This window comes from Gossypium raimondii, chromosome 4, assembly GCF_025698545.1.
Source record: "Gossypium raimondii isolate GPD5lz chromosome 4, ASM2569854v1, whole genome shotgun sequence".
NCBI classification, from domain to species: domain Eukaryota; kingdom Viridiplantae; phylum Streptophyta; class Magnoliopsida; order Malvales; family Malvaceae; genus Gossypium; species Gossypium raimondii.
Window position 1 is genome coordinate 43,266,701 of NC_068568.1, and position 10,189 is coordinate 43,276,889.

At 32.9% G+C, this 10,189-nt stretch overlaps 3 protein-coding genes across 5 annotated transcripts; 1 reads left to right on the top strand and 2 right to left on the bottom strand.

Moving 5' to 3' along the window:
* The first annotated feature begins 109 nt into the window (after positions 1 to 109).
* Positions 110 to 1,542, top strand: LOC105779285 (putative NAC domain-containing protein 94). The gene is made up of 3 exons (XM_012603045.2): positions 110 to 458; positions 561 to 835; positions 925 to 1,542. The coding sequence occupies exons 1-3, from the start codon at positions 287 to 289 to the stop codon at positions 1,441 to 1,443; spliced, it is 966 nt and encodes a 321-aa protein (XP_012458499.1). The 5' UTR covers positions 110 to 286; the 3' UTR covers positions 1,444 to 1,542.
* Positions 1,543 to 1,808: 266 nt separating this feature from the next.
* On the bottom strand, positions 1,809 to 4,144 carry LOC105780665 (60S ribosomal protein L34). Of its 3 annotated transcripts, none has more exons than XR_001129321.2 (5): positions 3,970 to 4,144; positions 3,806 to 3,885; positions 2,911 to 3,020; positions 2,624 to 2,805; positions 1,809 to 2,016 (listed from the first exon to the last, which is right to left on the bottom strand). XR_001129321.2 is itself a non-coding variant. In XM_012605135.2 (4 exons), the coding sequence occupies exons 1-4, from the start codon at positions 4,046 to 4,048 to the stop codon at positions 2,712 to 2,714; spliced, it is 363 nt and encodes a 120-aa protein (XP_012460589.2). In that variant the 5' UTR covers positions 4,049 to 4,144; the 3' UTR covers positions 2,489 to 2,711. The 3 variants fall into 3 exon arrangements, 1 of the variants encoding a protein (XP_012460589.2); XR_008195352.1 differs by lacking the exon at positions 1,809 to 2,016 and adding an exon at positions 2,035 to 2,165; XM_012605135.2 differs by lacking the exon at positions 1,809 to 2,016 and having other exon boundaries at positions 2,489 to 2,805.
* Positions 4,145 to 4,785: 641 nt separating this feature from the next.
* On the bottom strand, positions 4,786 to 7,990 carry LOC105780823 (uncharacterized). Its single transcript, XM_012605341.2, has 5 exons — positions 7,470 to 7,990; positions 6,391 to 7,367; positions 5,487 to 5,903; positions 5,166 to 5,407; positions 4,786 to 5,083 (listed from the first exon to the last, which is right to left on the bottom strand). Exons 1-5 carry the CDS (start codon positions 7,637 to 7,639, stop codon positions 4,829 to 4,831), a joined length of 2,061 nt encoding a protein of 686 aa, XP_012460795.1. The 5' UTR covers positions 7,640 to 7,990; the 3' UTR covers positions 4,786 to 4,828.
* Positions 7,991 to 10,189: the final 2,199 nt, after the last annotated feature.

Below are 10,189 nucleotides of genomic sequence, written 5' to 3' on the forward strand. Positions count from 1 at the left end.
TGATTTTTCCAGGAGAAAAAAAACAAAAAGGTTTCCATGAATTAAAATTGAGTGCATGAAAACAATTTGATCTTCAAAAAAAGGAATTGTTGATATTGCGGTCAGATTCAAATCATTAAATTGGATTGAAACAAGTTTCGTATTATCTTATTGTGTTGAAAATGAAAGGAAAATTGAATTAATTTCTCAATACATTTGACTTGAGTTTCCATTAAAACCCAGTGTTTAAGCTCCAGTTTTCAGCAAAGTCATCTTCCTCAGTAGTTGCATTCAATTTAGAAGAAACATGGATGATGTTGAAAAGGTTGAAGATGTGATGTTGCCTGGTTTTCGGTTTCATCCCACAGATGAAGAGCTTGTGGAGTTTTACCTCAAGAATAAGATTCAGCAGAAATCTTTACCCATTCAACTCATCACCCAACTTGACATTTACAAATATGAACCCTGGGATCTTCCAAGTGAGTACTTTTCTTCTTTTTTATACTCTTTTACACTAATCTTGAGAATATTAATGTTTGACACCCATACTAATACATACCAGGGTGTTTTGATTTTGTTAGAGCTAGCAGCATCAGGCGAGAAAGAGTGGTATTTCTACTGCCCAAGAGACCGTAAATACAGGAACAGTGCAAGGCCTAACAGGGTAACGAGAGGCGGATTTTGGAAGGCCACTGGCACCGATAGGCCTATTTACTCTTCCGATGCCACCAAATGTATTGGTTTAAAGAAATCCCTTGTGTTTTATCGAGGAAGAGCAGCGAAAGGGATTAAAACTGATTGGATGATGCATGAATTTCGACTACCTTCCCTCTCGGACAAAACCCTTTCTGCTAATGTAATGATATTAATCCGTTCACTTATCTCCAATGTTTGTGTTCTTTGATTATGAACTGTCTGAAATTTTTGCGTTGTTTTTCGTTACAGGATTCGTGGGCTATTTGTAAGATATTTAGAAAGACCAATTGCATGGCTCAAAGAGCTCTTTCCCATACTTCCATACCATCTGATATACCCCACCATTACGGCCCTTTCAATCACTTCAATGAAGTGCAACATGCACAACAATGGACAACTTCTCCATTGCCTGTTCCCAACGGAGACCTTCACAATAACTCCATGTTTTTACAGTGCACGGTCGATACTTCTTCCGTGGTATTGAGCCCAGATGCAACAATGATCGCTGATGATGTTAGGAACAACTCCGAGAGTATAGATTTCAAGGGGAAACAACAGAGTTTCAATGGCTTCTCAATCAGGTTGCCCCAAGATATGGAAGGCACGAGGAATGATGATGGGGATTGGAGGAGTATTCCATTAATGGGATTTCCATTTAGCTTGTCGCCAAATGTGCTGGATTCGTGGAAGCCTAATCTACCATGGGATACATCTCTATATCCAACTGAGATGTCCACTACATATTCAACCGACAGATACCATACATAAATATACTTGCTTGTTATTTTACTCTTCACTTCTCTTTTCTTTTGTAAAATATCTGCATACTCTTCTCAACATATTGAAATTTTTGAAAGGAAAAATAAATATACATACTTATATATCACTATAAAACTATAAAAGTAGCGGATTCATTTATGATTATAGAATCAATTACTTAATGTGTTGTTTAAGTTCTGTTTTGATCATAAATTTTAAAATTTATGACATGGTCATTAATATTATCAATTTATTACATTTTAATCACTTCATCGTTAATATTAAGTTGAATTGCACAACTAGTTCCTATACTTGTTTTTTGAGTACTTAAAAAAAATATTTTCTTCACAAAATATTTGGGAACGCAAAGCAAATAAACTTAATTTGGTCTTATAATTCATATTAAAATTATACAAAGAGTTTGGTCATCCATTTTCTCTTTCATCTTCTTCCAGCAAGATTATTACAATTACCCATCACTTCTTCACTAGATCCACCATGACTTTGCTTCCCCTTCCCGATTCATCCTTGCCACCATCATCCAAACTCACTCCCTCCCATGCTCCCTACAGTCTTTGCCACCTGTTCCAAGATAACCCAAATTTAAGAAACTCACTCTTCCTCACAGAGACCGACATATACAAGACTGATTAGATTGGAAGGGTTGCATGAGGATTATGAGAGACAATTGACTAAGGTGTAAGAGAATGTAGGTCGTCTATACCGTTCAGCTGCCAAGCAAATAAGAAGTGAAGATGAAGTGAATGATTGAAAGAAGCTGTAAATGGATTTATGGATGAAATAGAAGAAAATTTAAGTAATTTTAATTTTCCTTTTTAACCAATAACTAATCATCTAATTCGCTTGATGTTGGTAAAAAAAAAATATTAAAAATATTAAAAATTTTCTTCTTATTCATCTCCTTTGCGTCTCAATTTTTTAAAAGAAAGAAATTCGTAAAAAGGAAATGTAGGGCTAATGCAATTTAACCTTAATTTTTTGTCTAAAATGATTATATAACATGTCTATGTGTAAATGACAATTAATGACTCAATGATCAAAATACAATAAAGCAATAACATTAGCAATCATACCATAATTTTTTTTTAAATCCGATGATCAAAACGTAATCCAAAATTATCAAAACATTGTAAACATTGAAGTCCATTTGCCAATAGAAAAAGAGAACCTCTAATCTTCTGAAGTCATTGGTGGCACTTTCCAAAGCCTTGCTGATCACATATCAGAATTGAAATGATGATTCGACATCTAATTTCTTAGCTCTTTGAAGCTTGCTTTTCCTTGGACTTCTGGATCTTCAGAACCTTCTTCACAATTTTCTGCTCTTCCACCAAGAAGGCTCGAATTATCCTTCGAAAACAATCGGATTTGAATCAATGACAACCGTCAAACACCAGAACTAGCATCCATGATCATATAACAGCAAATAAATAATGCACTACTTTCTATTTATACCTCTCTCTAACAGCACTGGAGGACAAAACACCACCATAAGCACGATTCACAGTCCGGCGGTTCCTTGGCAATCTAGACCTTTTGTATTCAGCAGGTCTCAAGTGAGGAATCTGCAATGAACCCATGTAAGTAACCCATAAGACCACCCTCAAAAACCTCACAACCTAAATCTTCAGTAAGACCCTAGTTGATTGAATCTAAAGAAACAACCCCATGATGCTATTTTGGTCAAAAAGGTTTTACATTTCAACTTAATATACAGATGAAGTACCGTAATAAAAGGATACAAAGTGAAATGCTCTAGTGGGTTCCCTCATATACAGAAAACATCCTTATGATGAAGTATCTTATATAAGTATGCTAAAGTGGGTTCCATCCATCATATATGATTATGCAATCTGGGGATTTCAATATCAATCAAGATATGATGTTAAAGCCAATATTTACACCGATATACTGCTATAGCTTTCATTACATCCACAAGCACGAAAAACACACTCGACCAACAACACATTAAATTTCCAACAATCCAAAGTTCTTGCCGGTTCCGAAATGATTTGATTAATACATTTCCTTATTTTAGGATTTGAAACGTTTAAACTCTATACATAACATTTGACAAACTATACATACCATTAGATCTTAAGCAATTATATAAAACCATCCCAAGTTTTTTTTTTGCTTAATTCGGAACCTAAAACCCATTAAGCAAACAACAGCAGCAACATGAATATAAACAGAGAGAAAGTATTATTTTTGTGTAAGCAAAAGTATACCTAAATATCATACTCATGGATCAAAATAACAATAAACTCAAGATTTCAACCCAAAATCCAAATTTTTCACCCCAAAAAAAAATCTGAATTTAAATTCAAAAGGAAAAGAAAGTACTTACACCCTGAATTCTCTTGCCAGTGACAGGACACTTAGGCCCACTTGCTCTTTTCTTAGTTGTCTGATAGACCAATTTCCCACCTTTCAAAGGAAAAAACAACATAAATTTCAATTAAAAATTAGACCATAAAAATGCGGCACCAATTTCTAAACTTGCAGACTTACCAGGGGTCTTAACGACACGGTGATGGTTGGATTTGGTAGCGTAGCTATGGCGAGTACGGTAAGTGAGCCTTTGAACCATTTTTGATGGTTTTCAAACTTTGGGTTTTACCTTCTCTGCTCTGTTTTATGGGAAGACTTAAGAGAGACAAAGTGGAGACCAAAGGGTTTTGTACTAGAGAAGACATTGTATAAGTATGGATTCTTCAGGAAGGAAGCCCTAGATCGTACGATTATGTTTTGAGGTTTTTCTATCAACGGTTAAGATTATGCGGATTTGTTAGTAAATTATATAGTTGGTGATCTAATTTTAAAAACTTTTCATTTTGGACACAAAAATTATTTGCAATAAGGCATCACCATTTTCATTTTGGTCACCCTCCATGAATTTAGGATTACGCAATATTATTTTACACTCATTTTAGTCAAGTAATTTTAAGAAATTCTATTTTAGCCACTCATTTTATCTTTTTTTTATTTTCTTTAATTTTTAGAAACTTAGATAATTTCATGTATTGAGAAAAACTAAGACTCTAGTTATTTTAGAAAATATAAGTCATTTTCATTTTCTTAGAAAATAAAAAGCATCAAAGAAAATGTGCTTTAATTAAAAATGTTAAAATAATTTTTAAAAATGAAACTATCAGTGAATAAAACTTAAAAGTTTATATATTAAACCATATGAAACTATGACATGCAATATTTATATCATATTATGGTTAAATATTTTAAAATATTTAATAATTTATACTTCCTTGGTCATCCTTTGAAACAATTAATTATAATGTTTTATGGGTTTGTTTAGATTATACTTGATAGTGCGAGAGGAATAGATATACATGCTGTATTAATTTCAAAAATATCAACATGGGAAAAGCAAAAAGGATGGTTCAACATTAATCTTCCTATTAACAAAGTTAATCTTGCTTAATTTGGAATGGCACCATAAAAGTTGGTCTCTTGTCACATTTGACATGTTCAAAACTCTTGCCACTAATTTCAAATCCACTTGAGAGAAGAAGTAAAGCACTTGATCTGAATTCTCCTCTTCATTCTTCTTCAATTTCCTTAATATGCAGTTCCCACTCCTTACTATTTCTCTAAGCTTCTTATCCTTCTGCAATTTCATCATCCAACATGTTACTTCTTCAGTAACTCGAATCCATGTATCTTAATACTTGAATCAAGTAAAGACTAACCTTTTGTAAGCTAGTTTGAAGGGTTGCTAGAAGTTGAAGCTCATCAGGCTCTGTAGGTTCCACTTGAGCACCTTTCCTCATCTTACGGATCACAATGTTAGCATCTTTATCAGCTCGAAGGAATCGCCAAAATATTCTTATTGCTTCCTCCATGATCTCCACTAGCATATCAGCTGTAATTGCATTGTCATCTTCATCTCTTCCTTTTCTTCTACCTTTCCTTTTATCCTTCAAGCTATCCTCTACACCACAATCCCAGCTTCCATTAGTAACTCATTGAATTTATGGTTGATTAACATGCAAGAAGAACAAAATATTTACCTCGGATGACGGGAACTTGAAGGAGATTCCGTAGAACACATCGGTTCTTGATGTAGTTTCGTACCCTTGGACCTTCAAAGGGTTCATTCTCTATGAACCTTTGAATCAGAACTTGGAACTGTTGAAATTCACCGGCAACTTCATTGTATCGACGCATGCAGTAAGGATCAGATTCCCATATTCCAATGGCTTTCTCGTATTGCCAATGAAGTATTTCCCAAGAAAGGCACAGTTGCCCTACGTACACCATTTCCAGATCACCGTGGAGTTCGTTGATGAACTTCGACATGGGGTCAGAATCCGATGTTTTCCGCCTTCTTGGCCAAAGGTTTTGAGGGAGGAGAGATGTAATTGGTGGAGCTGAAGATGATTTGTGGGTTGAAATTGATTGAAATGGATCCTTTGAATGAAGAACCCCTATGAAATTGTCAAGAAACATGAGTTAACTTTGCATGAAACCTAAACTATAATTTAACCAAAATAAAGGTATAAAACAGGCAGAATTGGCCACTTGCACATTAATCATAATCTGAAAAGCCACTTGATGAAAAAAAAAAGTTCAAAGTGATTTTTCATGAAAAACAGCTTTCCAAGTTGTCTTTTGTTCACATTACTTTTAAAGTGCTTTGAAAAAGATTTTGTGGAGCATAGTGTTAGGTAAAGCTTTCTCATAGATGGTTGGTGTCTTGAATGAGATGTTGGAACTAGGCTAATATCCTAAGACATGAGCTGTTGGCACGACATTAATATGCAAACATGCAAGACATATGATTAACAAATCAAAATTTATGTTTAAATATAAAAACACTTTACATGAAAAAGGATAAGCAGGAAGATAATTCATGATTAAGCATTGAATTTTGTAATGATAGGCAGGAAATGAAATGAAAAGATAAAGACTGACCTATTGCATACATCTTCTGGTAATTCAAGATGTCGAATTTCCTCATCCTTTCTCTATAACTCTTGTAGAATTTGTGAAGTTCACTCATTCTATCTGCATATTGGAACTTCTCATCAATTTTCCATGGCTTCAAATCATCCATTATCTTTGGGGATTCTGATTCTTCTAAGATGGTTGGCAGGCCTGTTGCTTTAACCTTTTTCAGCTCCATTTTCAGCTGTTCTATCAGTTCTTGATGTTCCCATAAAGTTTCCAAATCAGTTGAATCCTCAGGATCTGAAGCTAATGGATTCTCTAAATTGGACTTTTCTGAATTATCTAAAGCATTTATATCCTTATTCTTGCTCTGAAGCTCTTCCATTGTGTCTTCATCTTCAATGTTCCTTGAAGAATCAGCCTCAAAATCTTCACAATCACTCAGGTTTTCAGGGCTTGAAGTAATGGAACCCATATCAGTCTCTGGAACAGTGGTGTCCTCCTCTGAAAGAAACTCAAGATTCCCTGGAATATTTTCGCAAACAATTGGTTTACTTTGTTGGGTATCAACTTCATTCTCTGATGAATCGTCTTCCATGAAATCTTGTTCTGACAAGAACCCATTGCTGGAATCAGCATACATTTCTTTCACACAAAAGCTTAAATCCTCAGGCTTCTCCATTATACAACTAAGATCATCCCCTGACTTGAACTCATACTTGTTCGTGCTTGTATAAGGAATTGAAGGAATTGAGTCTAGGCCAAGGTTATATTTCTCTTTTGCTTCAAATTTCTTGCTGAATTCTTCGAAAGTCTGAGTTTGAAACTGAAACTTGAAAAAGAATTTTGGAGATCCATCTTCTTCAATGATTCCAGTGTCTTCAACCTTCGGTTCAGTAGCCACAGGTTTGGTTTCCTTCGTTTTCTCTTCTGTGACATCCTCTGGCTCTGTTTCAATTGGAATCGAATTATTGAGCTTAGAAATCTCATCACTCTGAATCCTGACACCATGAAAAATATATATAAAAAAAATAGAAGGAATTATTTAAGAAAGAAACTATTATTTCCATTAAAAAACAAAAGTGAAATAAAAATTGATTTACCATGACAAAGCTTTGCTGAAGATAGCAAACAGAGAGGAAAACAGGGCAGAGATGGAGATCAATAAAAACCCACCAAAAGGAACCAAATTTTGAAACAAAAACAAGTTAAAAGAACTCATATTCTTGAAATTAAAACGGGTTTTGATCATAAAATCATTCAGGGTACGCATCAATATAAACCATCAATCTCTTTCTTTTTTTTAAGTTGAAGCAAAAAAAAAACAAACAGAGCATCAGAAGTCCCTTGGAACTCTAATTATAACTTTGAAAACTTGGATTCAAAAATAGACACTTCACCTATTAAAAAAACATAAACCCCATGAACATGATGAAATTCAAGAAGGATCAAAAGTGATTGAAGTCTGACCTAATTACGTGAGAATTAGAAAAAAATAAAAAATAAAGGGAAGAAAAGAACATGTCAGCTACTATAAGGTGTTATTTTGATCTAATCTTTGGATTGCTTAAAGCCCTGGGAATTCTGAAGACCGTTATATGAGAGATTTTTGAGAGAAGATTATGATTTTAGTTGAAAGGTCGGTTTTGTTGCCTTTGTATTTTAGTGTGCAAAATGTGTTTTGTATGAAGAGCAAAAAATAATTGGGTTAAATTGAATGTTTAGGCCTTTCATTATTTATTTTTAGGGTTGAATGTGAAAATTTTGGTTGGAAAGATGAAATTAGTTAGGAGAAAATTTTTGACCAAGCAATAGGAATACTTGAAGGCCAAATATTTGCTAGAATGAGAAAGGAATATATGAAATTGTGATTCTATGTTATTAATTAATAAGAAAAATCTGATTGAAAAGAGATAGGAATGACATAAAATCACAATTTTATACAATTCTTTCTCGAATTAAGTGTTAAGACATTGTGAACTATGATAATAATTTTTCGAGAATATATGTAATTATAAATTTAAATTTAAATTTGCACATCTTTTCTTACCATTACAATATGAAGGGAAGATGACAATATTAGTTTTGGGTGCCAAATGGAGTGGTTTAAGTATTGCTCTAAAGGGTATTGGCAAAATATAGTTGACTTTATTCATTTAACCATTATTATAAAATGATATTTCATTGGGTTTAGAATTCCAATCTAACATTTTTTTTCCTTATTCTCACTTTGTAATTTCTATAATAAAAAATTTATATTAAATACTTGTAATGATAAATAATTTGTTTTGTTGACATAAAATTTCAAAGTCCATTTAATTTATCTTTTGAAATATTTAATACGGGTGTAAAAGTAAAATTAAGGTGGGTTTATATCTTTTATAATTCTTTATACAATTAATATTTTAATAATTTTACTGTTATATTCTATAGTCCATTCATATAGATTATGCATGTCAAATTTGACATAAATTTAAAATTTCTAACTATATAATTTATGTAAAATACTTTCAATCATTCGGTTATAATATTTTGAATCGACATGATAGAGATATCGATTGGTTCAAAATTTTACATGCATGATAAGTACAATTATATAGATAAATTCAACTGCTAAATCATTAAAATATTAATCATACAAAAATATACGAAATGATGTAAAATTTATATATATATTTATAAATAAATAATTATTTGGTACATTAGTTATGAAAAAAATTAATTCTACAAATAGATTAGATTTTGTCCTGTACTTTAAATTGTATTTAAAAATTTAAAATATATAGTATATAAAGTTTGGAATTCAAATATAGCATTAACAACACTCTTTTTATTGTGAAGATGAAATTTGGATTGAATGGAAAATGGTAAGAAAAGCAGCTAAAGTGAGAACATGGAAAGTAGACATTTGATTAGATATGTGGGCATGCTCCTTATGAAATCACATGAACCAAAACAAAGGAAAATATGAAAGAGGGGAAAGCTTTGTTGAAATTAGAGGCATTTTTAGATGGAACTAAAGTGCCACTTAATTTCCAAGTATTTAACAATTTCTTCCTAACCAAGTTTCACTTACCATCAACACTAAACCTAAAACAGAATTCAGCCCAATTTGTGTAATTAACAAATTTATTTGTTCATTAAAAATCTTAATATGAAATATAAACAGAAACAAAAGTAAATTGAAAGCTCGAGTTTTGCTCCGATTTTGAACTAACCTTGATAACAAGTCTTCTCCTCCAACTAATAAGTCAATTATAGTGGTCGAGGATGCCTCAAGCCACCAAACCTTCCATGTGTAAATTAATTGCTGGAACGCCCAACAACTAATCTTTACCGAACAAGCAACCACAAAACACACATCCATGATTTAGCTCTATGGTAGTCTTGCAAACTAGAAGGACCCAACTTAAACTAATGACCTCAACCGCACCGATCATTTTAATCCAATTGTTATTTCCCTTGATGGATCCAACCAACCACTTAATTAGACATACCAATATGTTCTTCGGTAGACCGAATACGACAGAAGATCGTATTATTCCTTCTGTTGAAACCGTTTTTTGAAAACAAAAATTTTGTTGTCGACTTAAAAAAAATAAAAAACTGGAGTCGCCACCGATCCTTTATTAAGGTGTGACCGGCCCACCTTAAAAATTATTTTGGTCTGCGAATTTTGAGAAAATAGGTTCGGGAGTCAGTTACGCACGAGGAAGGGTTAGCACCCTCGTAACGCCCTAAAATCGGTACCAAATTGATTATTTAATGTCTTAGTGTCGAAAGTTAAAAAGATTTTAAAATAAGCTTGAATGATGAAATTTGC

What these genes read in the sequence shown, in the direction of transcription:
- LOC105779285 (XM_012603045.2), top strand. Translation starts at nt 287, where the DNA reads ATGGATGATGTTGAAAAGGTTGAAGATGTGATGTTGCCTGGTTTTCGG. An exon ending in TGAACCCTGGGATCTTCCAA is followed by an intron (nt 459 to 560) that starts GTGAGTACTTTT and finishes TGATTTTGTTAG; the next exon opens with AGCTAGCAGCATCAGGCGAG. An exon ending in ACAAAACCCTTTCTGCTAAT is followed by an intron (nt 836 to 924) that starts GTAATGATATTA and finishes TTTTCGTTACAG; the next exon opens with GATTCGTGGGCTATTTGTAA.
- LOC105780665 (XM_012605135.2), bottom strand. Translation starts at nt 4,048, where the DNA reads ATGGTTCAAAGGCTCACTTACCGTACTCGCCATAGCTACGCTACCAAA. An exon ending in CCGTGTCGTTAAGACCCCTG is followed by an intron (nt 3,886 to 3,969) that starts GTAAGTCTGCAA and finishes TTCCTTTGAAAG; the next exon opens with GTGGGAAATTGGTCTATCAG. An exon ending in TCCAGTGCTGTTAGAGAGAG is followed by an intron (nt 2,806 to 2,910) that starts GTATAAATAGAA and finishes TTGTTTTCGAAG; the next exon opens with GATAATTCGAGCCTTCTTGG.
- LOC105780823 (XM_012605341.2), bottom strand. Translation starts at nt 7,639, where the DNA reads ATGCGTACCCTGAATGATTTTATGATCAAAACCCGTTTTAATTTCAAG. An exon ending in CCAGAAGATGTATGCAATAG is followed by an intron (nt 5,904 to 6,390) that starts GTCAGTCTTTAT and finishes ACAATTTCATAG; the next exon opens with GGGTTCTTCATTCAAAGGAT. An exon ending in TCAAGTTCCCGTCATCCGAG is followed by an intron (nt 5,408 to 5,486) that starts GTAAATATTTTG and finishes ATTGTGGTGTAG; the next exon opens with AGGATAGCTTGAAGGATAAA.